General features: G+C 50.3%; 2 protein-coding genes across 3 annotated transcripts in view; one reads left to right on the top strand and one right to left on the bottom strand.

The window, feature by feature from the left end:
• Positions 1 to 3,909: 3,909 nt before the first annotated feature.
• On the bottom strand, positions 3,910 to 19,486 carry ZC3HC1 (zinc finger C3HC-type containing 1). Its single transcript, XM_067534969.1, has 10 exons — positions 19,246 to 19,486; positions 17,246 to 17,357; positions 16,849 to 16,999; positions 16,053 to 16,136; positions 15,436 to 15,563; positions 13,633 to 13,790; positions 12,820 to 13,054; positions 6,907 to 7,113; positions 5,599 to 5,808; positions 3,910 to 4,492 (listed from the first exon to the last, which is right to left on the bottom strand). Exons 1-10 carry the CDS (start codon positions 19,401 to 19,403, stop codon positions 4,424 to 4,426), a joined length of 1,512 nt encoding a protein of 503 aa, XP_067391070.1. The 5' UTR covers positions 19,404 to 19,486; the 3' UTR covers positions 3,910 to 4,423.
• A 5,439-nt stretch (positions 19,487 to 24,925) lies between these two features.
• Positions 24,926 to 27,659, top strand: part of KLHDC10 (kelch domain containing 10) — a 32,558-nt gene continuing 29,824 nt past the window's right edge. For both annotated transcript variants that reach the window (XM_067534865.1, XM_067534863.1), the window contains exon 1: positions 24,926 to 25,145. In XM_067534865.1, the coding sequence (XP_067390966.1) occupies positions 24,986 to 25,145 (160 nt within the window). In that variant the 5' untranslated portion in view covers positions 24,926 to 24,985. The remainder of the gene's footprint in view (positions 25,146 to 27,659) is intronic.

Here is a 27,659-nt window from a genome sequence, read left to right as displayed (position 1 = left end):
TGGGGGGGCTGGAACCCCACTTGATCCACTGCACGGGGATGCGAGTCCCAACATGCAGTTTCTCTTCCTCGGCCAGGCCTGCAGCAAGGAGAGACGGGAGCTACACCAGGACCCAGCTTGATCTCGGAGAAGTCACTGGAAGCCTTCCAAGGAGGGCAGGTGCTGCCCAGGTCACCCCCCCCCCCCCAGGTCTGCTAGTTCACCTCGCTCCCACCCTGCAACCCCCACCCCAGCCCGGGGCTCCCTTCCCAGCTCCCCCAGGGCACTCTCTGCCAGCGGCTGCCCTTAGATGCCGGAGGGGAGAGCAGACCCAGCTGTGGGGGCTCTGCAGCGGAGGACCCCCACCAAAGACAGCCAGACCTGAAAGCGCCTGACAGAGGAGGGCAGGCTCACCAGTCCCATTTTACAGAGGGGGAAACTGAGGCACACAGCGGCGAGGTGACTTGCCCAAGATCACCCACCGGGGCAGCGACAGAGCCAGGAAGTCTCCAGCATCCCAGTCCAGTGCTCTAGCCCCTAGGCCATGCTGCCTGCATGGCTCACCGCTCTCCCTAGCCCCGGGGAGACCAGCCATCTACACAAGCACATGCAGAGGCAGGAGAGATCACCCACCAATTACCATAGCCACTGCCAGAGTAGCCCAGGCTAGGGTGTGTTGTTAGAGCACGGTGTGAGTAAGCCCCTAGTGAGGCTGGGCCTTGAAGGACGAAGGGCGACCTGCTGCCATGGTAGCGCGGCAATGAAAATGAACGGGCGACAAGCCGCAGGGTGAGTAAATCACTGGAATGGATATTTGCCTGCTCCCTGTTCCTCTGGACCGCGCTGCACCTTTCTATGCACGTACCCAAATAAAGAGACCTTGTTATACAGGACCCAGTGCGTGCCGGCACTTCACAGACAGCCGGGAAAGCAGGGCACAGCTGGGCCCCAGCAGAGACCTGGGCTCCGTTCCCAGGCCTGCCACAGATCTGCTGCATGACCCTAGAGGAGACACTTCCCCTCTTCAGAGCAGAGCTTCTCTTGCTATGCGTCTGCACTGCACAAGGGGGCTCTGATTTTGGTCAGGACCTCTAGATCCCTGCTCCCAGGAGCCCAGGGTCAGAAATCTACAGGATCACTCGAAGAGTAAGGTGCGACTCCAGACGAGCAATGGTAACAGGAGCAGGCGCCTACAGTCTGAACAGACAACATCGAGAGACGGTGTCTCCAAGAGCATTTCCCTCCCTTGAGCCAGCCGGACTCAGTTCCTTCTTCCACGTCGTCAGCGCACGCGCTTGCTGGGTTCCAATCAGCGAGGGCGAAATCTGGGGTGTGGCCCCTGGATTCCTGGGGGTGACGCGAGAAGGAAAGAGACCGGCTGGGCTCTCAGCTTTGGCCAAGAGGCCGCTAGAAAAAGACTCTTCACTTGTCGAGTGAGCATTGGAGTCTCTGCATTTGCTGGAGGTTTTTTAATAAAATAGCTGGTTCGCTTGGTGTTTGGCTAATAGAGGGAAAGAAGTCGGTAACAGAATCCCGTTTGGGCGAAAGCAGAGGAATCCCGGATAGAAATGAGAGCACAGCGTGGGGCAGGGGGAGAGCCGACGGAAGGGACACGCAGAGGCCAGCGTGCTGGGAAGTGACACCAGTTCTGCAGTGATTGCGAGGCCCCTGTTGGAGCGGCTTGCATCACATCTGTCCGCGTCCCTTTGAGCTACGGGCCTGCACTGCCAGCGAGCCGGCTGTTTAATCCTGAATCGGCTGGAGCCAGCTCTGTCTCCATGAGCCTCGCTGGGGAAGATGTTTCCCGGTGGTTTTTTTTTTCCTCAGCCGGCTCTGAGGATTCTTGGTTGGTGCATTCAGCGGCTCGAACACAGGTCATTTCCATCACGCATTTTGGGGATGTGACGAAAGACACCTGGAGCAGGCAGGGGGGCACATCTGCCCTCGGCCAAAATGGGTGTCAATGGACTAGTCCATAAAAGCCTTTCAAGCCGGTTGGACATGGCTGGATTCCCTAGAAACGTAAGTTCAAATCCCAGCAGGGGCAGTTTAGCTCTTCATCTGCCAAGGCAGAGAGATCCATGCAGGGCAGACGTGAAATGCAGAGGTCCAACCTATGCAGCGTGGCCGTTAGAGAGTCTGGCAACTTCCTTCTCCAGAGGATTTGCTGGGTGTCCTTGAATAGCCTCTGCCAGCGTTGTGCTGTGCACTGGCTGGGTGTCTTGCTCCATGCCAGAGGTGGCTGCATTTGCCAGGGAGTATCGAGTGAAGCATCCTGGGATCCCTTGGGCTGAGCGGCACCCTATTATTACCGCTTGTCCAAGAGGAAGGAGTGGGGGGGAGTGAAAAGGCACCGGTGGGGGTAGATTTAGAGAATCACTTTGGGCTACAGAACGGCCTCCTCGTTGCTCTGCATTGCCCTGCTAGAGAGGGGTGAATCCAGCAGCGCTTGGGCAAGCTCCTGAATGGTCAGATGCTCCTGCAAACTTCTTGGGTTGGCCAGACTGGGCTGGAAGTTCGTGGTGCGATTCCCAGCATTCCCTGGCCGCCTGGCCTGAGCCTCCCAGTCTCAGCTGGCAGCAGAAGTGCGGCGCGGCCACCGAAACACAAACAGGATTTTTCTAAACCCGCCAAAGGTCCCGTTCACGCCGTGGGGAGGGCTCCAGTGGGGGCCCATCCCTGCCTCCTACATGGACAAGCACAAAAACGCCCAGTGCCTCTTGACTTCACTCTGGCCCGATACAGCTCCCTGGGCTGGCCGTGTCTCCCAAGCGCCTGGTCGAGGTAGCACAGGTTCTGTGGGGCCTTGTAAAAAGCGACTGTGGGAGGCCCCGCAGCTGTGATCGGATCCTTGCCCTCCTCCAAGCTCCCTCTTGCCTGCCTGGAGCCACACACACAACCTTCCCCCCTCCCCCCCGGCCTGCAGACAACACCACTGCAGCCGTTTCCGAGCTTCTGGCAAGACGCCCGCCAGGTGGTGGAGCAGGGAAGGCACTCGGGGAACTCCACCCACTGTAAGTCGGCTGGCAGGGAACGGGGGGTGGTGCTGTGCCTGTATGTCAGGAGCAGGGACCCCCAGCAGAACAGAGTGAGATCGCTCAGACCTAAAACTGGGGGTCCCTGATCAGCCCCACCCCCAGGGCTGGATTAATGCAGAGGCTTTAGGGGCTGCAGCCCAGGCAGCTGGTGAACCGCCCTGGCCCCACCCCTTCCGCCCAAAGCTCCACCCCTTCCGCCCAAAGCCCCGCCCCTCTCCCATTAGAGCCCTGCCCTGGGTGGCCCGAGCACCAGTCAGACTGGCCGGGTGGCCCCAATGCCAGAGAGCCCCAAGCGTCCCCAGAGCCCGTGCCCCAGCGCTGCCCCGCCCCAACCCACCCTGGCCCTCCCCCACTGCCAGAGTGCCCCAGGACCAGGCGAGGACCCAACCTGGCCACGCCACAGAGCTGCCCCGCCCCACCCCATCCATGGGCTGGCAGGTCTGCCCCAGATCCCAGAGTACCTCCAGTCCAAGCGCTCCCAGTCCCCAGAGCGCCGCTGTGCCACCTGCAGCCCGTAAGGGGCCCCAGAAAATCTAATAGCCCTGGGCCCATAGGAGAGTTAATCCCGCCCTGCCACCCCTGCAGGAAGGAGCCCCGGACAGCTACGGCTATGTCTTCACTGACGGCGGCGTCAGATCGACTTAGGTGGATCGACTGAGCGGTCAGTGAAGACCTCCTCAGTCGATCCAGAAATCGACGTATTAAGACCACCTTCACAAGTGGCGTAGCGCTGCGTCGAGGGGAAGCCGGTTCCCGTCGGCGCAGTGCAATGAAGACAGCGCGCAGAAGAGAAGTCGACAGGAGTTATGCAAGTTTTTTGCGTAGTTTGCGTAACTCCGGTCGACTGCCGCCGAATCGCCGAGGTGAGTGAAGACAAGCCCTAAGAAAAAAACACAATGAAAGATTTTATTAGCACCTGGCATCACTCCCCAAGCCAGCAGGGTTCTGGCTCACAAGCCCCTGTACACCGTGCAGTGAGGAACTAACCGATGAAATGGACGTAGGTCCTTGACAGCAGAGATCCTCCCTGCAGGGATCCTGCTCCGGCGGGAGGCTGGGGAGAGGCAGGCCCGGCGTGCGGCTGTCCAAAGCTGGTGGCTCCGAGGGCTGCAGTGGCAACTTCCGAGGAGGGTGCAGGCTTCGGCGAATGTGCCCATACGCTCGCCCGGGGTTTCAAATCAACCGGTCGTGGGCTACGGTTTACAGCAAGGACCAAGTGTGGCCTTCACACCAAGCTTTGGGCACCCCCAAATTACCTGCATCCCCCGGGAAAGGGCTCCCATTGCTCGCCAGGCCGTGAGCGTCTCCAGGAGCTGCCTGAGAAGTGACCGAAGAGCAGATCTCTCTCTAACCCAACCCTAGGCAGCCCAGGTGGCAGGCGTTCCCCCGACGGGGGCCGAGCGTCTTCAGGAGGCGCACGTGGCTTCCCACTGCCGGAATATCCGGAACACCTTACAGGATTTCACCGAGAGGCTCTGCAACCAGAAGGAAACCCGGGGACAATCAGAGGTCAAGTCACTCAAGGAGGGAGTCACACCCCTACGGCCCACCTGGAAAGCTATAGGAGAGGGGACAGGCAGAGAAAGCGCTACAGGAGAGAACCACTGGCACTTGCATCCAAGGGTCACACTCGCTTTGCGGACACTGACCCTTACCATTAGATAACCCCACTTTACCGAAGGGGAAACTGAGGCACGGAACGGGGCCAGGAATAGAACAGAGATCTCCTGTCTCCCAGCCCTGGGCTCTCACCACCATGCTTGGTCTGACACAAAGCCTTCTGCTAAGTGTGTGTCAATCTGTAATGGCTTGCAGAGGCTTGCCCAGACATGGCACATCTAGAACAGACACCCAGCAATCATGCCCATAATACAAATCGCTTGAATCTTCAAAGACGAATGCTGAAACCACCCCCTCCCCGGTCCATCCAACCTAGAACAAATGTCATTCTATAACACAGGAGTTCCCGGGGGAGTAAAACAGACAAATGATGCCTTCTCTTTCGGGGCAGCTTGGTCCAGTTTTGGCTAAGATAGAGGTAGTGATGTCAAAATTAGGCTTCTAACGGCAAGCTAGATTCAACCTTCTCTAGAAGTAGAGACTAGCATCCATTCATAGCTACGCTGACAGTCCCTCTCGGACATGGTGTAGTTATATACGCACGTGTGTTGTACAAGGGGGGTTGCTGTAAATATCTTCAGCACCTCTGACACTGTCCAGATAGACTCATAGACAGACAGACTCACCTGACTCCGCCTGTGTAAGTTCTTTGCAGATGGATCCTTCCATTTCCAGCTAATTTTTCACTGACAGGCCCGGGGCAATCTGACTCAGTGGGTTTGGGGAACTGAAGAACGGACGATGGGCCCGTAGACACCAGCCAACCAGTGCCAGCCAGGCCTACTGGCAATCAAAACCCTTCCTGGCGGATCAGACCCAAGCTGCCCCAAATTTTGTAGGCAGGATCTCAGCCCAAGGTAGAATTTTAATGCAAAGTTGGGAGCAAACTGGAGTAGGCACTTGGGAGATCGAAGACTGAGGTGGGTTTCAAGGTTGGGATCTCAATTGCTAGAGCTCTCACCCCAGATTCTGTGTCAGCCGGTCGGCTGGATTTCCTGGCGTCAAGGAGAACATCCAGCACCACCCGCCAGCCAGGCTCTGCCCTCCCAGACGTCAGCTCCGACTGGTCACTAGAGTCCGCCGAGACGTCCTTCCCCTGCACTGCGTTGACCCAGGGGCACCAGTCACGGTGCTGAGAGCTGGGATCAAAGAAGCTTCTGGTGGAAGTATCCTGCAGGGAGAGAAGAGGAGAATGGGTCTAATGACGCCTTGTTTTAAAGAGCCACAGTCCGACATTGATTTAAAATCAGCCCCAATTCCAGCCGCCATAGCCAGGCTCAGGGACCCTCTCCCAGGCAGCAGAGAACAGCAGAGCACCAGAACACGGGTGTAGTTCAGCTCCACGGCTGTCTGGAGAAGGGCAGGTTCCACCCCGCAGCCTGTCCCCGGGGAAAGTATTTGACAACTCCAGGGAAAGAAGCCAGGTTGGTGGGCTTTGTAGCAGCTCTCTCAGATTTCTCATTAGTACACGTCAGCCCTGAGCTGGAGGGGAGATCTTTAGAGGGTGTCCATGGCTTATCTGTTGAGGCTTAAGGCAGCAAATGAATTGCGAGGATGGTGCTTCAACACCTGTTCCCCCAGCAAGGACACTGCTCCATGACCCCAATTCATTACACAAAGGCCACCAGATGAGAGCAACTTCCCCTCCCAACCAGGTCGATCTGGATTCAAACCACAACCTAGCGGTTCCCACCCTCCTGCTCCATCCTGGGCCTGCAAAAGGATCTCACTTTGCCAGATTTGAGAAGAGGCAGAGGGTGTAACGTCCCCAGGCTGGATAGCAAGATAGAAACTAATCGGAGAGCGGGTGTGATGTCCTCGCTGCTTCAGGGGGCGCACCTAGGACAGAGCAACCCATGGAAAAGGAAGCAAGTTGCAAAGACTTCGCCAGCAGCAGGGAAAACCTGACCTGGGTTCTTGAGAGAAGAACCTCTGTATTTACATGGAATAAACAATTCACGCAGTCAGTTCAAGGCAACAGAGTGAGGGCTGGCAGAAAGGGTGAGCGGAGACAAGGTTGTGCTGGATTGTCCTGTAATGGGACCTCACCACTGTCCCACGTGACAGAGGGGGGCAGAGCCAGCAGAGATGCTGGCTTGCCTGTAACAAGCTACTCTTCCTCAGACAGAGCCCCTCCAGTGTGGTCTCCCCAGAGAGGGCCATTCAGCTGGATCAGCTGCAACGTCCACACCAGGTGCAGCAGGTGGTCTCCAACTGGTGAATCCGCTCATTCATTCTCAGCCCCCCGGGCGCGGTCCTGGGCACTCACCGAACTACTGGAAGAGCAGAGGCGCGCCCGCTTGGATCTCCTGTGAGGGCTGGATGGCACCTCCACGCTGTCCCCCTGCCCCATGCTGCGGGTTACCGGGCGGCTCCTTGGCGAGGGGCTCGCTGGCTCCGGCTCGGCCCGCTCCACGAGGCCGGAGCAATCCCAGCTCCGCATACGGGCTGTCACGGGGGACGGGCTCTTCTCGTGCTGCCATTGGGAAGGGGAGGGAGGGAAGAGTTAGCTCCTGATGGACAGCGCTAGCTGGCGAAGTTCCTGCGCTCACCAGCACTTGCTCCACTGCTGGAGAAGAGGCCTGCTCTCTTGAAGCACTGGAGGTCCTCAGGCCTTTACCTACTCACCCCAGCTCTGAATACTGACTCAGTCACTGCAGGGAGGAGATTCACTGTAGCGGCTGGCCCATCGCTCGCCTGTGAGCCTGTCTCACCCCATACAACCCATCCACACACAGCCAGCCCTACCCAAGCTCAGCCTGACGAGACCCTAGGCATTTGGTGAGACCTTTGTTCTGAGCGCACCTTCCCAGGGCTGGCCCCAGACAACTGGCCTGAAAATACCCATGTGTGCGGGACGAAAGCCCTTGCCCATAAGAAACACCGCTGGCTGCCCTAGCCTTCCACCCGCAAGGCCCTGCTGAGGCTTCTTCTCCTGGTGCCAGCATTGTTGCAGGAGAGGTGGAAGTGCTGCACTGAGCTTAGATGCAGTGCTTCCTCCTCCACTGGAGGTGGCGCTGTGCCCGGGGGCAGGGGTTTCAGCACTTAATCGAAATTCAATGAGAATCGACGCCCAGTTAATTTGCAGCAATGTAAGTGATTGTCCTAAGGCATGCGATTGTAAAAATGCAATTACCTGCCCCCAGGGTAATGAGCGTTTACATGGGTACCACAGAACAACCTAGGATTTATCCCACGTTCATCCCCAGGTATCTGAATCCCTCTAGCCTTCAGACTTCCTGAGCAAACAACAGCATTTAGCATCCCCACACCTCAAAAAAACGCTAGGGCCCTCGAACAAAGGGGACTCTCCCCACCCCTCAGGCTTTGCAAAAGCTGCCTCAGCAACCTAGGAGGCCTGGATACAACTCAGGGTGAAGCACTTCGATGCTATTCCCAAAGCAGGCAGTGGGGTCACTCCTGGCCAGAGCTTGTGAGAGATTCCCCCATCACAGGGATTAAATGGCTAGAAGATGAAGATAACAGTTGGACTGGAAAGAAGGCATACATTTTTGACAGTGAGGGTAATTAACCACGGGAACACCTTCCCAAGGGTCGTGGCGGATTCTCCATCACTGACAATTTTTAAATCAAGATGGGATGTTTTCCTAAAAGATCTGCTCTAGGAATTAATTTAGGGCCATTCTCTGGCCTGTGTTATATAGGAGGTCAGACCAGATGATCACAATGGTGCCTTTTGGCCTTGGAATCTATAAATCTATGAAAGAGTGAGACTTAGTTTTCATCTCAGACCTTCCCCCCCAAGGGACAGTACATTGCTGTGCAACTAGACACTCCTAGAACATAACATGAAAAAGGCCATGCTGGGTCAGAGCAATGGTCCATCTAGGCCAGTGTCCTGTCTTCCAACAGTGGTCAGTGCCAGCTGCTTCAGAAGGAATGAACAGACCAGGCAATTATCAAGTAATGAATCCCATCGCCCATTCCCAGCTTCTGGCAACAGAGACTAGGGGCACTTCAGAGCATGGTTTTGCATCCCTGCCCATCCTGGCTAATAGCCACTGATGGACCTATCCTCCATGAACTTATCTAGTTCTTTTTTGAACCCCGTTATAGTCTTGGCCTTCACAACATCATCTGGCAAGGAGTTCCACAGGTTGACTGTGCGTTGTGTGAAGAAATACTGCCTTTTGTTTGTTTTTAATCTGCTGCCCATTAATTTCATTTGGTAACTCCTAGTTCTTGTGTTATGGGAAAGAGTAAATAACACTTCCTTATTTTCTTTCTCCACACCAGTCATGATTGTATAGACCTCTGTCATATCCCCCTTAGACATCTCTTTTTCAAGCTGAAAAGTCCCAGTTCTATTAGTCTCTCCTCATATGGAAGCTGTTCCAGACCCCTCATCATTTGCTGCTCTTTTTTATGTTTTCCAATTCCAATATATCTTTTTTGAGATGGGGAGACCAGAGCTGCACGCAGAATTCAAGATGTGGGCATACCACGGATTTATATAGAGGCAATATGATATTTTCTGTCTTATTATCTGTCCCTTTCCTAATGATTCCCAACATTCTGTTAGCTTTTTTGACTGCCTCCGCACATTGAGTGGATGTTTTCAGAGAACTATCCACAATGACTATAAGATTTATTTCGAGTGGCAACAGCTAATTTAGACCCCATCATTTCATATGTATAGTTGGGATTATGTTTTCCAATGTGCATTACTTTGCATTTATCAACACTGAATTTCATCTGCCATTTTGTTGCCCAGTCACCCAGTTCTGTGAAATCCCTTTGTAACTCTTCGTAGGCTGCTTTGGACTTAACTATCTTGAGTAGTTTTGTATCATCTGCAAATTTGGCCACCTCACTGTTTACCCCTTTTTCCAGATCATTTATGAATATGTTGAACAGTTCTGGTCCCAGTACAGACCGCTGGGGGACACCACTATTTAACTCCCTCCATTCTGAAAACTGACCATTTATTCCTACCCTATGTTTCCTATATTTTAAACCAGCTACTGAACCAGGAGAGGACCTTCCCTCTTACCCAATAACAGCTTACTTTGCTTAAGAGCCTTTGGTGAGGGACTTTGCCAAAGGCTTTCTGAAAATCTAAGTACACTATATCCACTGGATTACCGTTGTCCACACGCTTGTTGACCCCCTCAAAGAATTCTAATAGATTGGTGAGGCATGATTTTCCTTTATAAAAACCATGTTGACTCTTCCGCAACCATATTGTGTTCATCAATGTGTCTGATAATTCTGTTCTTCACTATATAGTTTCACCCAATTCGCCTGGTATTCAAGTTAGGCTTGTCGGCCTGTAATTGGCAGGATCGCCTTTGGAGCCTTTTTAAAAAAATTGGCGTCTCCAATCATCTGGAACAGAAGCTGATTTAAATGTTAGATTACATACCACAGTAGTAGTTCTGCAATTTCACATTTGAGTTCCTTCAGGTCCTGGTGGTTTATTACTGTTTAATTTATCAATTTGTCCAAAAGCTCCTCTAGTGACACCTCAATCTGGGACAGTTCCTCAGATTTGTCACCTAAAAAGAATGACTCAGGTTTGGGAATCTCCCTCACATCCTTAGCCGTGAAGACTGATGCAAAGAATTCATTTAGTGTCTCCGCAATGGCCCTTATCTTTCTTGAGTGCTCCTTTAGCACCTCCATCATTCAGTGGCCCCACTGGGTGTTTAGCAGGCTTCCTGCTTCTGATGTACTTAAAAAAACATTTTGCTGTTATTTTTTGAGTCTTTGGCTAGTTGTTCTTCAGATTATTTTTGGCCTTCCTAATTATATTTTTACACTTCACCAGCCAGATTCTATGTTCCTTTCTGTTTTCCTCAATATGATTTAACTTCCACTTTTTAAAGGATGCTTTTTTGCCTCCAACTGCTTCTTTTACTTTGTTGTTCAGCCATGGTGGTACTTTTTTGGTCCTCTTACGATGTTTTGTAATTTGTGGTATACATCTAAATTGAGCCTCTATTATGGTGTCTTTAAAAAGTTTCCATGCAGCTTGCAGGGATTTCACTTTTGGCACTGTACCTTTTAATTTCTGTTTTACTAACTTCCACATTTTTGGGTAGTTTCCCTTTCTGAAATTAAATGCTACTGTGGTGGGCTGCTGCTTTGGTGTCTTCCCATCCCCCTCCAGGGATGTTAAATTTTATTATGTTATGGTCCCTATTACCAAGTGGCTCAGCTATAGTCACCTCTTGGACCAGATCCTGTGCTCCACTTTGGACTAATCTAAAACTAGACCTAGCCTGCTTCTCACACTGAAGTTTTAGGGGGTAGCTCTGGGATGATGGGGTGTGTGCTTGCTGGGGTGTCAGGGGAGCTGGGGAAGTTCTCTTCCCGACTCACTGCAGGACCTTGAACGCCCCAGAAGTGTCTATAAATAAAAATAGTTCAGAGGTGGACATTTTCAAAAGCAGCATTGGTTTAGGTGCCTGGATTTCTGAGACCCAGGGGGGCGGATTCTCACTGGTGCAGACACACAGCTCCGAGTGAGTCACTGAGAGCTGCGGGCGCTCAGCACTTCTGAAAGCCTGGCCTAAGGTAACCCAAAAATGGAGACAATCAATGACCACTTTGGAAAGTTTGGGCAGCAGAGAAAGGGAATTCCAGCCTGTGGGGCCTTCAGCCAGCACCTCTCACTAGCACTGTGTTCCCTTTAAAAACAGACAGAAATAACCCCTTCCTCCTCTTCCCCAATGGTCTCTCCCATGGACCTGGCTTCAGAAATCTGCATGGGTGAGAGAGATCAGTGTTCACAGTATATGAAGCTCCCTGATTTATAATGAAATCCTTCAGTCCTGCTGTTTTTGCAGCTTCATCCCCCGTTACTCTGCAGCAGCAAAGCTGGGGCTGCGCTGTGAACTTGGCCTTGATAACGCCGCCGCAGATCTCTTTTATCCCACAGGAGAGGGAAGAAAGGAGGGCCTGCAGGGGGTTGCCCCATAAAAGCAGCGAGATTGCTGCCCCTGCTGTTTCAATCCAAGGGCTTGAAAACGTGGCAGCATCGCAGAACTCAGGCTGAGGGAGAGCTGCCTTGAAGCCTTGAGGAGACTAGTTCAACACTGAGTGCACACACTAGCAGAAAGATATCAATAACCAGCTTGCAGAGATGCCTGGTGCTTGGGAATCAGAAACAGGTTCCACTGGAAAGAATGCTCATGTCTGCAGATCTTGATCAACAAGGAGTCATCTTTACTGCGGGAGGGAATGGCAAAAGGATGCTGCCACCTACTGTGTGGTAAATCAGATATCCACCACAGGTACCCACCTGGGACCAGATTCTGATCCCAGTTACAAAGGTGCAAATCTGGAGTAGCTGCAGAGCATGGTGCTATAAGATAGCCAGTAGCACCTTCCCAAACTGCAGAGCCCAGGTCAGAATTTAGGGAGAGCCATGGGATTATGCAGCATGGGCTAGGTTTAGTTTCTGGAGCTGGGAGTCAGAGAAAACTGCTGGGTTTTGTCCACGTTCAGTGGCCTCAATAAATCATCCCCTGCATGTTCATTACAACCGAGCCCAGCTTCTTCTCTAGCAACGGGACAGGACAGTGGCTGTTTGGGAGATTTAATCTCTCAGAAAAATGCCTCCCCCGATGAGCCATTCCCATCAAGTGGCATCTGGAGGCTACTTTCCATCAGGATTACAACAGGGCTAAGGCAAGTCCCTTTCTGGCCTTAAACGACTTGATAACGTTGCTTTAACGTTCCCAAGAGGGATGTTCTCATTTCAGATCTACGCAGCAAACCAACTTGCTGGTGGAGGGCTGGTTACATCTTTCTGCAGTCAGTGATGTCTTCAGTGGGCCAAAGGAAAGGGGAGGTCACCACACCGTGGTGAACCCGCCCATCTTTTCTGCCAGCTCAGATGGCTCCAGGGTCACTTGCAGGTCCTAAACTGAGCTCCAATGAGTGGTAACCCATGGAGCTGTCACTAGACCATCATGCTGGCCTAGGCATTTATCTTTCCCTAGGACACAGAATGAGATCTATACAGACAGCACATCTTAAGTTGGGATAGTAAATACAGCGCCATGAAGGTCTTATACACATAGCAATCACAGATCTTTTCACACAGCCACAGGCTTCAGCATACACAGATTTGCTAAGTGTCTCCATCTCTCTCCAAACCTCCTTCCCAGAGAAACTTGGAGGGACCTCTCCAACTGGCAGAGGCAAACTGTACCTGCTCCGAGCCCGGAGGAAACGTCGTGTCCTGGCTCCGCGTGATCATCCTGCGGGGAGACATGGGCACCAGTGGGGTGCGGTCGGAGCGCCCCTCAATGGGCGTGCTGCTGAGTTCAAATGAAGAGTCCGACTCGGGCATGGAAGACTCAATCTGATAGAAACCCCACAGCCCCACCTTCCTCATGCAGCGGGAACACGTGATCACCGGGAGAAGCATGGATCCTGACGTAGGGCTGTGTGTGGGAGGCAGGGTAGAGCAGGGTGAGGATGAAGTCAGCAGCTAATCTAGGCAATTCCTCAAAACTGATAGTGAGTTTTAGAACACACGTACACATATCTGATAAATTAAGCATTTCACTCAGTGTTCCCCAAACTTCTGAAAGCTGAGCCCCCACGTCTGGGAAACTAAAGCAATCGCACACCTCCACCATGCATGCACTTGCATGTTTTAATCTATACACCATCTGCACACACACCACAGCTAGCTCTTTGCTGCTCCTTCATTTTCTCTCTTTCATGTTTTGATGAGCAAACTCAAAGGTCAATCTCTGCATCAGTTCCCTCACTTCATTGTTTCGGAGGTTATCTTTTGCAACCGTAACAGCCAGAGACGGGCACTTTTTAAAAACTGGAAGCTCAGGCTTTGGAGAGGCAATACTGGAGAGGACAGTGCTTTGTGCTCCATCCTCCTCAGTTTCTGACAGGTTTCATAGCAAATTACTGTGAAATGCTACCTACATTTTGGAGCGTGTGTGTGATATTTACAAACAGTATTTTAGCTCTCACCATCAGATATTAGTCACCTACTGACCTGTAAGCCCAACCACAGAGGGCCAAAATGCAAGCAGGGACATGCACTTGAAAGATGTCGGAGCCCAGTTTCACTGGAGTTTTCTCCCCTTCGGTTTTGCATTCAAGTTCCTCCTCAATCAGATGCAGGAGAAGGCTGATTTTATCTTCTGTCAAGGACTGCAAAGGACACACGATTCAGTCATGGTCTGGGACTTCACGAGCCATATCTTGTGCTTGAAGCTAAGTCTACACTGACAGCGGCAAATTCGCCGCCATCAGATCGATTTCTCTGGATCGACTGAGCAGTCAACGAAGACCCGCTCAGTCGATCCAGAAATAGATGTATTAAGACCACCTTCACAAGTGGCGTAGCGCTGCGTCGACATGAATGCAATTCCCATCGGCGCAGTGCAGTGAAGACAGTGTGCAGAAGAGAAGCAGAGAAGTCGACAGGAGTTATGCAAGTTTTTTGCGTAGCTTGCGTAACTCCGGTCGACTGCTGCCGAATCTTGGAGGTAAGTGTAGACAGGGCCAGAGTTTCAATACAAGAGACATATGTGGAGCGAAGACTGTCTTTTACTATTTGTACAGCACCTAGCATAGTGGGGCTCTGATCTCCATACTACTGTAGTAGAAATAAATTACAATAATGCTGCAATCAGGAAAGGAACTATGGAAAAAATGTCATCTTCCTACTCCTCAGATGGGTTCCCGGGGTGTTTTCAGAATCAGAGCTGCTGACTTTAGTGACCACTGCAAGTTTCTACTCCTGTTAGCTCGTCAGAACCCACACAGAGGGGGGACAGAGTCTATCCTACCTCATGCATGATCAACAGAATCATCAACTAAGTTCTGATCGCTGGACTAACCTCTACCGCCACATAAGGCTGCACAGGTGAAATGGAGAGTGGAATGTGGCCAGCAGAATCTTCATTACTGGCAATGATGCATGAGTCAGAATGAACCCAGCTTGACTCTCAGATCCCAAAGGGTGGTGTGTAAACTGAGTCCATTGATGGGGGTTGACTGAGACACAATGAGGAAGGAGCCCCAGGGTGCCTTTGTTAGGGAGGCCCTTTTCAGAATAGAACATTAGAACGGACACAGGTGGGTTATTTTGTTTTTTAGATACCATGGTATACAGAAAGGTGTTCAATGCCCTATTGCCTTGGCATCACCTATTGTCTACGCCCTTATGGCTTTTAAACCTAAGGCAAGAGTTCATAGGCTGCTACTTTCTGGTTGCTCTATTTTAAAATTACCATCCAGCTAACAAGACAAGGCTGGATGCTACTTCCTGGCTAAGGACACTTCACTGATTAATGTATGTATGTAACTGTTACTGAGGTGAGGGTCTGCAGGTAGGCCTGGCCACCTTTCCTCTGTAGATAAGGGCATGCTGTACAAAGAGAAGCCACGGTCTCCTTCCTGTGAAATGTTTCCACATGATGCGGTGGGAACCTGAGGCTGCTGACAACTTCATGCACGTTTGCAACTCAGAGACATGCAAATCCACTTTTGGGGGCCGCCTCCCCAAACTGTGTAATGAGTGGTTGCAATTTTTAAAACCGTCTTTAAAAAACTGTAGGAAATGCCATACAAAAATCTTTGTTAAGAGACTGTTGAGGTTGCAGATTATAAAAACATGATGCTGCATGCGCAAAGGGCAGAGCTAAGGTTACTCAGGCAACTCTCACTTTAGCTTTTCCTGGCTTCCGAGTTCTCAACCTTACTGTCCCTTTTATAGGGATTTATAGAGTGCCAGCATGACAGGCTCTTTCACCGGACTCCGCACTTTCCCCGACGGTGAACGCAAACTCACCATATTTTTCAGATCCTCTGGTTTCAGGGAGGGCAGCTGAAGTTCTAGCTGACACAGGCTTTGAAAGCGATCCAGGAAGTCACTGACCAGGGCTATGGGCTCATCAACCAGTAAAACGGCAAAGCGATCTATTAAAAAGCAAAAAGCAGGAGGCTTCAGTTTCGATGCAGTTCCCTGACCGCTCATCATTTCACAGGGTGCGGGGGAGAGGAGGAGGAGGAGGAGGAGGAGGGAGGGAGGGAGAAGGAGAGAGAGAGAACAGGACCAGTGATGCCAAACTAAAAATAAGGGGTTTAGTGCCATTAAAAGGCCAAGCAAAAAAAAAGAGAGCACAGACCTACTCTTTTTTTTTTTTTTTGCTTTTCAGGTCAGCTTTAAGCCTGATCCATTGCTGAAAAGGGGATCAATTTCCTAGTGAAGCAAGGGCTTTAAAGAAGATAAATTCTCTAACCCCTGTACAAATGCCCCGAGTCATTCAATCCTTTTTTAACAGTCATCTCTCTCTGCAGAAAGGGAATTTAACAGCCCTGAAAGTAGGTGCTACTGAAGGCAATGCTTTGAGAAAGCTAATACAAAAAGAGGGGGGACCAAGACTAGAAAGGAAGAAAATGACTTACCTGGGCAGGGGCTGTCGGGCCAGAAACAGAACTTCTCATGCGCAGTACACAAAGCTTTCTTCAACTCTGCACACCTTTCCTTATCTGAAAGGCAAAAAGCACCGAGAGCTAGGAAGCTGCAGAATAATTTTCCACGGGAAGCGCAGGGGACATTTCAATCTCATTGGAGCAGAGCTCAGGAGAAGACACCGTCCTGGCAGAGGGGTGGTGGAGGAGAGCTAACAGGGTGTCCGTAGCTCTAATGTCTATGGGGCTGTCATTCTGACTGATATTTGCATGGATGGCTGCATACAAACCTTGCCCTCAGAAACCCTGCAAAGTTACTTACTGCTGGTATTAACATCTCAATTTAAACCACCTCCCCTTCCTTCCCCCATGTCCTATACAGACCCCTTCCCCTTGGGGGCAGACTGCCTCATACTCCCCAGCCCACCAGCTCTTCTTCCCTGCAGATAACTCGACTGGGCACCACACTAATTCCTCCCTGCCCTGCTTTATCTTCTGTCACGCTCTCCATTCCCACACTGGTACCTAACCCCCACTAGTAGAGGTTGGTTGATGCCCTCTAGCAGGAGGTTTTACAATCTTTAAAACCCAAGGATCTTTTTAAACATAGGTGCATTAAACAAGCAGCTCCATTTTCAGAGATACCAAATACCAACAGCTTCCAGGGAAAATGTAGATGCCTAAGTATGGATTTAGGTGCCTGCTTCTAGGCCCTTTGATTTGAAATCGTTAGTTTATTTCAAAATTAGGAACAAAACAATCATCCGCACCGAGATGCTGCTGTACTTACACTTCTTGAAGTCAAATGCCAGCTGCAAGGTTGCGCAGAGGAAGGCCTGGCAGCTAGAACACTTCAGCATGTCACTCTCTATATTGGTCCATCCGTATTTAGCACATATCAGGGGGGACAGCTCATGAGGTTTGCCTGCCCACTTCAAAGAGTGCTCACGTTAAGGACAACAGTATAGATACATTCCAACTGTATTCAGCTAAAGGCCATCCAAATGATTCATTTGGGGCTTTATTGAAGGTCACCTTCTCCACTTCATAAGAAATGGAATGGCTGGGTCAAAAGAGACACTTAGGGGCTGACTGCCAGGAAAGATTCTGGGTTGATTTTGGGGTGGGGGGGGAGTATGTGGGTAGGTCAGCCTTTGATACAGAAAGCTCAACACCAAAAAGGATATAGTAAACGTTTCTACTCTGCTGAAGAAGGCTTCTTTACTATTTGCCTCAAAAGGAAGAGCATCTGTCTGTGAAGATCCATTAGTTGATTCTGACCAGGCAGATGTGTCCTTTCTAAAATAAAGCAACAGGTCACCAAGCAAAATACCTTTGCCCTCTTGATAAGATTTCATTAACATACTAGAAAAATGCATACTACACTAATGAGTCCATAACACCTCTGCCATCTCATCCTTCAAGCTTAATCTCAAAACAAGTTTCTTCCAAAACCCTACAAATCCCAGATTCTAAGAAGCGTTAACAAAACAAAGGCCAGTTAAGAGAAAGTGGAACAAAGATGTGTACCAACCATCAGTGCTCAGTTTCCTGACACTGATCATTAGCAGCTGGTGATATGCATTTGCCTGGATGGTTTCCTCCCCTCTCCTCTTTTCCAAATCTGGTGAAGTAATATGAAAAACTGATACCAAATCTGAGAACTTTGTTATGGAACAGCATGACTGAGTGGCTTAAATTGCAGCAAGGGAGATTTAGTTTGGACATTAGGAAAAACTTCCTAATTATCAGGGTAGTTAAGTACCGGAACAAATTGCCTAGGGAGGTGGTGGAATCTCCACCATTGGAGGTTTTTAAGAACAGGTTAAACAAATACCTGTCAGGAATTGTCTAGCTACTACTTAGTATTGAGTGCAGGGGACTGGACTAGATGACCTCTCGAGGTCCCGTCTAGTCCTACACTTCTATGATAGCACACAAGGCTGGGAGCAAGATGACTTTGGTTCTGTTCCCAGCTCCAGGCTGCATTAGCTCTTGGGGTGGAAAAAAGACTGAGACACACCATTAAAGAAAAAGTGTGACTTTCTTACTTAATATTTCCTAATAATAGCATCCAGAGGCCTTGACTGAGCCTTTGATGCTTCTAACACCATCAAATCACACCTTCCTTCCTAAAATCTAGTGCTCCCTTGGCTTCTGTAACTCTGGCCTCTCCTGAGTCTCCTCGTATTTCTCTAATTTTCCCTTTTACATCTCCTTGGGTAGGTCTTCCTCCTCCCCGTGTGAGAGGTCCCTTGTCTGGTCCTCTTCTCCCTTTATGTTTTTCTTGCTAGATGCTTTCAACCACAGTCTTTTCTCTGGTGAATTACTAACCTTCTTCATTTGTGAGCCTCCACCCAGTTCCACATCAGAGCCTGACAGGTTGACTTCACCTCCTGGATGTTGTCGCCAATTGAAAGTTCACTTTTGGCCAAACCTGCACTTGTAACATTCTCTCTGAAACCTTGCCCACTCCACCCGTTCTTGGTCACCGTTGAAAGATACCACAAACACACATGTGCCAAAAACCTGCGGGCCCATCTTCAGCTCCTACGCTTCCTCACCGCCCATAACCAGAGCTAGGCTTACATCTAGCCAGGCGGGGAGTCCGTTTTTATGCACGATGGGGAAAGCACTGCACTTGAGATTCAGCCACCGCGGAAAGAAAGGCTTGTCCGACCCGACCCGTGCCCACGGGCGGGCTGCGCTGGCTAACGCGCCGGGAGCCGGAGAGTGTCACCCTTCATTTCCCTGACACCGGGCAGCGGCCGCTCCCCTTTTTGAAAGGGTTGGATAGCAGAAGCGGGGGGCGCCCCAGGGAAAACGCTGGCCTCCTCCAAGGTGCCAGGGCCGAATGATGGGCAGCCAGGCGCCCGTCTTTGGCGGGGGCAAATGAGAGGCCTCAGCTCACCGTGCGCCCCAGCTGCCCCCGCCTCTGCCAGGGTCACCGCCCCAGCGAGGGACGGGGCCGCCCAGAGCCCCTCCTTCCAGCCTGGCTTGAGAGGGGCCCCGGGCCTGTTTGGGGCCCATCGCCTCCGTGACCCAGGGGGGCTGTAACAGGCTGCCCCCGGGGGGCCTGAGGCCGCCCCTCCCCCCGGCACCGACGCGCGGGTGGCGATGGAGGGTGGGGGGAAGGGAGATGAATCGGGGGCAGCGGCTGGGTCCCCCCCGCCCGCTCCCCGCTCACCCCTCCTGGCTGGCCTCCTCCGGGGCGATCCCCCCGTCTATCAGCTCCCGGATCTTCTGGGGGGTCACGGCTGGGGACTTCGGTTTAGCCCCCCCTAGCCCCTCCTCGCCCTCTGGGGGGGCAGCGGCGGCGGCAGGTGCCGCGCAGGGCGCCGCCATCTTGGTTCCGTCCCTGTGCAACGCCCCCCCGGCGGCGGGGGGAAACAAGGAGCCGGGAAACTCCCGTTCCGGGTGCTTCGGGGCTCGCTCTCCCTTCGTCCCCGCCTCCGCCCCCCTCCGGGTTAAAGAGGCCCTGAGCCAGTTCCCCCCGCCCCTGGCCACAGGGAGAAGCCTCCAAATCCATCCCCAGTACAGGGCAGAAAAGGAGGCAGGGGCTGGGGAGGAACCTAAGGGGAGTAGGGATTAGTGAGGGTGCGTCTACACTGCTGGCGCAACAGCGGGGCGTGAGGGTCACCGAGGGGATGTCTACGCTGCCAGTGCTACAGCGGCATGGCTGCTGCTGCCCTGCCTTAGCGTGGACACTCACTACAGGGCCAGAAAAGGGAATTTCCCATTGCTGGAGTACATCCACCCCGTTAACCCCCCTGCGTCTACAGTTCGCTTTAGGTGAACCTAGCTATGTCGCACAGGGCATGAGATGTTTCCCAGCCCTACCAATGTAGCGAGGTCAATTTAAGTTTCAGGAGTAGACCGGGCCTTAGTCTCCTGTGCACAGGAGGCAACCTATTTTTCCCACTGCTGTCTGTCCGGAGCAAGATGTCTGACTCCATCGTAAATTGTCTCCATGACAGCAGCGTCCTTTTCGATAGGTCATCCCATGTCCTCCATGCTTTCTCTTCCCTCCAGCTGGGGTCCAATCTAAGATGTACCTTGTGATTTTGTCACAGGGTAGTCTGATGACAGGCCGGGCCAAACCACGGTCTCCATCTCTGTCTAATTACTTACTCCATAGTCTGCTAACTTGTTCTGCACCACACTTCCAAATTAGTTACACAATTTCTCTAATGAATTCCCAAGATTCTAGACCCACAAAGGTATTTAGGTTCCTAAATTCCATTGAAATTAATCCATAGTGGTTCGCAATGTTGTTGTAGCTATGTTGGTCCCAGGGAATGAGAGAGACAAGGTAGGTGAGGTAATATTTTTTATTGGACCAACTTTTGTTGGTGGAAGGTACAAGTTTTCAAGCTACGCAGAGTTCTTTTTCAGGTCTGGTTGGGTCCAATGAAAGATATTACCTCACCTATCTTGTCTCTCTCATTGAAATCCATAGTTAGGAGCCCTAACATATGCTCCTGCTTCTTGAACCTCTCCTTTTGTGGGGAGATCACTCTCCCCTTACTTGTGTTTAAGGGAGAAATCCCGCGGATACCCTCAGCCCAAATACTGCTGACCCCAGGTGTTCAAAAATCATGGGTCAGGCCCTTAAACAATGAGTCAGGCCCTCATGAGTTTTAAAAAACAATAATATATGCTGGTTTCTTTTTATTTGCCTTCTGGTTTCTGAGCTTTTAGGCATCACATTTTCAAGCTTTTCTCTGCAATCACAAATGCTAAAAACTTCCTTTAAAAAAAAGAGAGTTAAGAGTCTCGCATAGTCACAGCAGCTGGGTGTTTAAGACAAATAAACACCAAATATAATGAGATTCACAATAAAATTGCAGGAGTTTGTGATATTTTGGAACTTTGGAGCTTTCAAAATCCAAACCTGGATTTTAATTTAGCAAATTCCCAATTTCCTGAACCAAAACTCTAGATCCAAATGCCACTGACTTTGGGGAATTTGAATCCTGAACACATAGCCAATTTATTTATTTAGGCTGTTAAGCCTATTTCCACAGTCAGTGAAAGGAATTTGCAAATATCTGCTCATCGACTTTAGCTATCCTTCATTCAAATGGTCTAGACAGAGTATCCCTGGAATACATTGCGACCAGAATCAACTTTGTGTGGGAGCAGAGCTCTATGCGGACTGAGATGGATAGGGAAATTTTAAATGTCACTAAATTAAATACACGACAAAGAGCCTTACCAACAGAAAGAAAGCATATTTAAAACTCTCTCAGATCATGGCCTCAATAAATTCTTTCAGAACTTGATCCATTCAGTGTGATAATGTATTGCTTATTTAGCAGCATTGGTGTATTGTTGTGCTTTATGGACATGTTAGAAGATACTCTCCCTGCTCTGAAGAGCAGACAATCTATGTTCCAAATCTTACAGTGATCTCAGGAAGGGTAGACCTCTGACACTCACACGGAACATCTTTGACTTCAGTGGAGCTGGGGAGGAGGGCAGGAGTCTACTGGCACGGAGATCCTCACAGGGTAGGGCCTATAGAGATAGATAACACAGCAATGTGGGTATCAAATAGCAGCAGCTGAAGGACAGAGATGTTTGGCTTCTATGATGATGAGTGCTGCACAAATGTATTGCTAAATTTGATTAGCTAGGCAGGGAAGGAAGGAGGAGAGATGCTGCCAGATGCTGATGCTTTCAAATCCCTGGAAGTTGAGAGTGTTCAATGCTTGGCAAGGACTGCTTTTTCGCCTTTCTCTGCAGCATGGGGCATGGGTCACTTGCTGGTGGATTCTTTGTACCTTGAAGTCTTTAAATCATTATTTGAGGACTTCAATAACTCAGTCTTAGGTTAGTGGTCTATCACAGGGGTGGGTGGGTGAAGTTCTGAGGCCTGTGTTGTGCAGCAGGTTAGACTAGATGATCCTAATGGTCCCTTCTGACCTTATAGTCTATGAGCATCACAGCCTTTACTGCCCCAGGGTTTTGGTTTCTAGGAAAAGACCAGCAGTAGAAACAGAACCTTGTATCTGTGGTAACTCTACTACATGTAGTAGAAAGTGAGAACCTGAGACATGAGGCCTGGTAAAACAGGCCTGGTACAAGGACTGAGGCCTGAACTAGAATAGTAGTCAAGTCCAGCTGATATAAAGCAAAATGAGTAAAGGTCAGGCTATGAGCAGAAGTCAGGCCCTGTTACAAAACAAATCTGCTTACAAGTTCACAGAATCTGACAAGAACAGGGCTGGTATTGCAAAAACACCAATGCTCCTGAGAAGTACTAGGCACAGGACATTCACGTAAATGCATTCCAGACCGGTGGGACCAGATCACCCCGATACCAAGTATGGTATAAACACAGTCCCCAAAGATAACAAGGACAGGATGATCCCTCCTAAAGACAAGGTCAGGATGACTGTATGATGGAGAGAGATGTTTTGATTGTACCAACGTGTACCAGGTAAAGAGTGGTAATTACCATGTCAGAGGGGCAATACATAACTTGTTTGTATCAGTGTATAAAAGAAGGTCTCAGAGGGGGTGTCTTGGTCCGGCTGAGGGGGGAATGGAAAGTCCTGCCATTCACTGAGCTGCGTCCATTGTCATGGGCATACATGTATTAAGTGTACTTGTAGCATGTATAGGGCACTGATACCGTGCTTTGTCGACAATAAACCTGGCCGGGTGGGCGCCTTCACTACTGAAACGGGTCTGTGTTCTTCTTGGGCAGTTCAATCGGCGCCTGCTGTACAGGCCAACTGGCCAGAGCCAGTGCAGCACGCAGAGAGAACATACACACTCAGCCAACAGCTGACAACACTGGGGCCCACCTTTCATTACCATCCGCACATTCATGCCCCTTCTGTCCCTTGGCCTGCACATTCCCTCATACGACTGGTGGACCGATTTTATTTTCCAGTTGTTTTAGTCCTTTATGGTGGACCTGGGAATGTTAGGTCCAGGAGTTTGACTGAGGAATGTAGTTTTATGACTGAGCTTTAGAGGCACTCTCAAATAATTAATATATATATAAATAATATGGTTATGGTATATATATATGTGTGCGTAGTATATATAGTATGTATGTGTACATATGACACCACCTCATATTTAAGCATCACAATCCTTTTCCAATCTGGTGTTATAGTCTGGCCCTTTCACTTTGGTACCGCAGGTAGCAACACATGTCTTAAGACAATTACAGTTACCACTTGTGTTATCATTAGTAGTAGGCTGAATGTTTTTGAAATACTGGGATAGGCATTATTACAGTGTGTCTCATAGTGCTAATATATATAAGAAGTAAAATGGAAATTTGGAGTAGTGATATTACAAATGAGGCCTTCATATATACATTTCTGGTGATTAGTTACTACATAGTACTGTCCATCCATGTCATAGCTTACCCTTTCTCCTGGTTGTCACCCTTTGGTAAACTTTGCTGGGCAGGAAACAGGAACGACAGGCTTCTCTCATCCATTGATTGTATTGCTCTTTGATACACCAGTAGCTGACATAGATCCAGTTGTTTCTTGTAGATGCTGTCTTCCAGATAACCCACTGAACGGACAGTAGTCACTTTATCAAATGTTGCTGTGTCAGGATTTAATATTGGTACCCAGACACTGAACAAGATTGTTCTGAATAACATGTGCCTTAGTTAGGGTGCCGTGTCACTGATCCCAAATTATGACTGATACTAACAGGGAATTTGTTTGCACAATTTGACATATTGCCAATTTGCCGGTTTTGTTATATACTGAGGGCAATGACAGTTCCCTGTTTATTACTAATAAGGTTAGGTGATTTTCCTTTTTTAATGTTTCCTAATGAGTTGGTTATGGTAGCCTATGTAACGTTCATAAGCAGTACAAAAAACTTTTTTAATGGTTTGTTGTTTCCTTGTCTTGTTTGCTGCCATTAGTTTGTTAATTTTTACCTGTGTGTTGGTGAAACAGTTTAGCAATGCTATGCACATTATAAATGGTGTACAGCAATAATACAGCAATGCCACAATGATACAGTCGCTTTTACACGGTAGCCATGAGCAGCGTGTATAAGAGGCTAGGGGAAGCTAAGCCTCCCCAAGACAGGCTGGCCGAGCAGGGGAGAAAAGCTATGGATGTGGTGCAGGTCACCCCTTCCGAGGTTCGCTGGCCTGCCCTGCCCCACCCCCGTTCCATCTCTTCCCCCAAGGCCCCCATGGAATAATTATTAGTGAATATTTTTCCCCATCATTCAACGAGCTCTAATATGGCAACGACAATTAATAATTATTTTATTTTTTATTATTTGTATTCTCGTCGCCCCTAGGAGCTCCAGACATGGAGGATGGCCCCACGGTGCTAGGCACTGTTCAGACTCAGAACAAAAAGATTGGTCAAGATGCTGCTATGATCAGACCTATACTATGGTCTGCACAGGATGGGTCATTATTATACCCAGTACTTTTCTGAATAATAACCATCAGTGGTATGGGGGCCTCCCTCTGCTCAACAACTGCACATGGCAGGAGGGGACCCCACGAAGGCCGCTCTGGCAGAGGCTGGCTTGCCACATGCCCCCTTGGGGTATGGCTTATCACCCTAGATACCAGCACAACAGCTGAGCCCAAAGTTCTATGGGGGGGATAGTTCAGGAGTCGGCTCTCGATTGCTCCTGCCTGATTCCGCAGTGGCGCTCGGAGGTCCAGAAAGAGCCGAGCGGGGGCCGGCTCGAGGACGGCGGGCATCAATTGCTCACGCCTGTCGCTGCCCCGCTCGGCGGGGATGACGTGACGCGCTTTCTCGGCCACCTGCCAAGAAGTGGGTCTCCTATTGGCTCTGGCGATGGAAGGCCGTGGCTGATTGGCTCCTGCGGGAGGGCGAGCGAGCGTTAGCCCTCTACCGGCCCATGAATTCCCCCCGCCCGGCGGAGGAGGAGGGAGCGGACTCGGTCGGGCCATGTCGGCGGCAGAGGGCGGCTGGGACGGGAACCGGCGGCGGTGGGGCGCTGGAGGCAGCGGCTCCGGCGGAGGGTGCAGCGGGGACGGGCCGGGGGCGGCGCCGGCGGGGGGGCTCCTCAACCGCTTCGTCCAGCTGCCGGGCAGGCCCCACCTGGCAGGTGAGTCCGGCCTGGCCTGGCCTGGCCTTCCCCCGCTCCCCTCCCCCACCGCGCCTGGGGGAGCGCTTCCTGCTGTGGGTCACCCCCCCCCCCGCGGGGCAGTGGGGAGGCTTGGGGGGGGGCGACCCCAGCTTGGGGGTCCCGGATAACGGGGCGTGTGGGGGAGGCCTCCTCGCCATGGAACTGCCCCAGCCGGGGGCGGGGGGGGGGTGTGGCTCCGCTGCCCCTCAGACGGCGGGTCACGCTGGGGCGATGGGCTTGAAGCGGGGTGGGGCCGGTCGTGCTGCAGTCACGGCCCCTCTGTGTGCAGCGGACCCGGGCTCGCCTCCTCCGCCCGGCGCGCCAGGACCCTGTGGTGGCCCCGGGCTCGCAGACGGGTGCAGGGAAGCACTGTGAGGGGGTCCAGGCTCTCCCGCAGGTGCTACACAAATAAACCCTGTAGACCGAGCCCAGCTCTCCTTGCACGAGCAGCGAACAGTGTGTGTGTGTGTGAGATCTTGGCTACTGCAGGGATGGACGGACCACGGGAAGTACCTGGTTGGAGGCTGCAGCTGGGCCGGGGGGACCAGACACTGACTCTGCAGCGCTGGAAGCAGAATCCAGGAGCCCCGACTTTGTCTGCTCTGTCTTTGGCTACAAGATCATTCTTCCGTTGTATCTGTTGTCCGTACAACGGCTTTTGATGAGGCTCCTTCTGATGCTAGCTGTGTACCGTAGTCACACTGACAAAACCAGGGTTGTGTGGGCTAGGGATCAATTTAGATCTAAATGCAAAGGGTGCTGCCACCTACCAATGCAACTGCCAGTCCCTCCGCACAAACGATCTGAAAGGCCGGCTCTTATTTTTCATAAATATTTTGTTAAACTTCAAATTCAGCTGTGCCAAGTTAGTCTTATAAACCAATCACATAAAATTGGTTCCCTTTAGGAAATAGAAGAAATAATAAAACACTCGTTTGTCTTTCAGCTGAAACCAGTTTTGCCTAATAATATGAAGCCACTAACTTCCATTGATTTCAGTGGATGTTAGGAGCTTAAATACCTTTGTGGATCTGGTTGTAGGTGACTTCAAGAGACTGTTTCTATTTTTACAGGCATTCCCTGCCTTTTAAAAACAAGACTTACTATATTCTACAGTGCTATCTTTTTATAAATGTCAGAGATCAGGTTGAGCTGACTTTGCAGTGCACGCTACTTGCACTTTCTGGGGGTCCTGTTGATTTCTGCTGAATTTAAACTTTTATAGTTTTGAAAAAAACCTGAATTGTGAATGGTTGGAGTGCTGTCTTCCTGAATCTGTAGAAAGACAAGCAATATCATGAAGTGTGAACCTATTCCTCTTCATCTCAATTCAGTCAGTATTCATTCTTAAGGTGATTGGTAACAAATGTCAAACTTTTCTTGGTGATTACTCTTGCGGAAACATGCAGAGATTGTGGCTATCACTCAGGGGAAAGTTGTAATAACCTACTCAATCTGAGACCTACCAAATGTTTCCATTTACAGATCTCAAATGTTGGCTGGTATGGAGTTATTTGCTTTGAGGTGTCTGTCTGTTCATCCATCCAATTTTCGCCTTCTCTCTCCACCCTGCCATCATTTTCCCCCTGATTTAACTGCCCTGGATTTCCATAGAGTATGGTGTGATCTTTTTTGTGCATGAGTTTATGCCAAAGAGCTCTCTAACACACTTTGGAAACTGGCACATTTTCTAAGACTTTGCAAACTTTTCTTCACCCTTAGTAAGCCCTGTATTATTTCATACAGTTTGGGTTTTTTTGTGGGGGGAAGGAGCCAAATTGCAGAAAGTTGAACTAACATCACAGAGGTGAAAGTGCTCTGTGATATTTTCTATTCCTGGCTCTGCTGTTGACTCACTGTGACCCATGGAAAGTCTTTTAACCTTTATACCAGTATCTGCACCTATGAAATGGGGATAATTTCCTCTTTTTGGGATCCTCTCAGGAAAAGACCTGTAAGTACAATTTTAATCTTCCTCCCCCAAAAGTAACTTGTTCAACAAGGAAAAAGGTGTTTGAAAGCAATAAAGTAAAAACTCTTTAAAATATATTGTGAAAGGATTATAAAAAGGCCTACAGAATATGATGCCACAGGGATGCTGATAGACCCGTATTAAGAAAGCAAATATCTCAATTCCTACAGCAACTGCAAAAAACTGCTGCACTCATAGTTTAAAGCTGACTTGATAGATAAATCTTAAATTGCATTTGTCCTTTTTGCTGCTCAGCCATAAAAAGAAAACCTGAGGTCTTAAAAGGTGAGGGTGGAGGCTTTGTCCTTTTGTTATTTTTCTTGGAGGATTTCTTGCTTGCAAGCGGGGAGTCTGAGTTCTTGCATCTTAACTGAATGTTTGGGCTGTTGAATCTTTAACACAGACAATTTTTTGCAAGTTTTACTTAGGCATGGGGGATTAAGAGATACTAATGAACTAAAGTTTTAAATGGGCTGATGAAAATGTTGTCCCTCTCTCATTTACTCAGCTTTCACTTTCTT

Source organism: Emydura macquarii, unplaced genomic scaffold, assembly GCF_026122565.2.
Source record: "Emydura macquarii macquarii isolate MOO-44397 ecotype Brisbane River unplaced genomic scaffold, CSIRO-AGI_Emac_v2 contig_3470, whole genome shotgun sequence".
Taxonomy (NCBI): domain Eukaryota; kingdom Metazoa; phylum Chordata; order Testudines; family Chelidae; genus Emydura; species Emydura macquarii.
The sequence above is the reverse complement of the archived record's forward strand: the minus strand, read 5'-3'. Positions and strand labels throughout refer to the sequence as shown.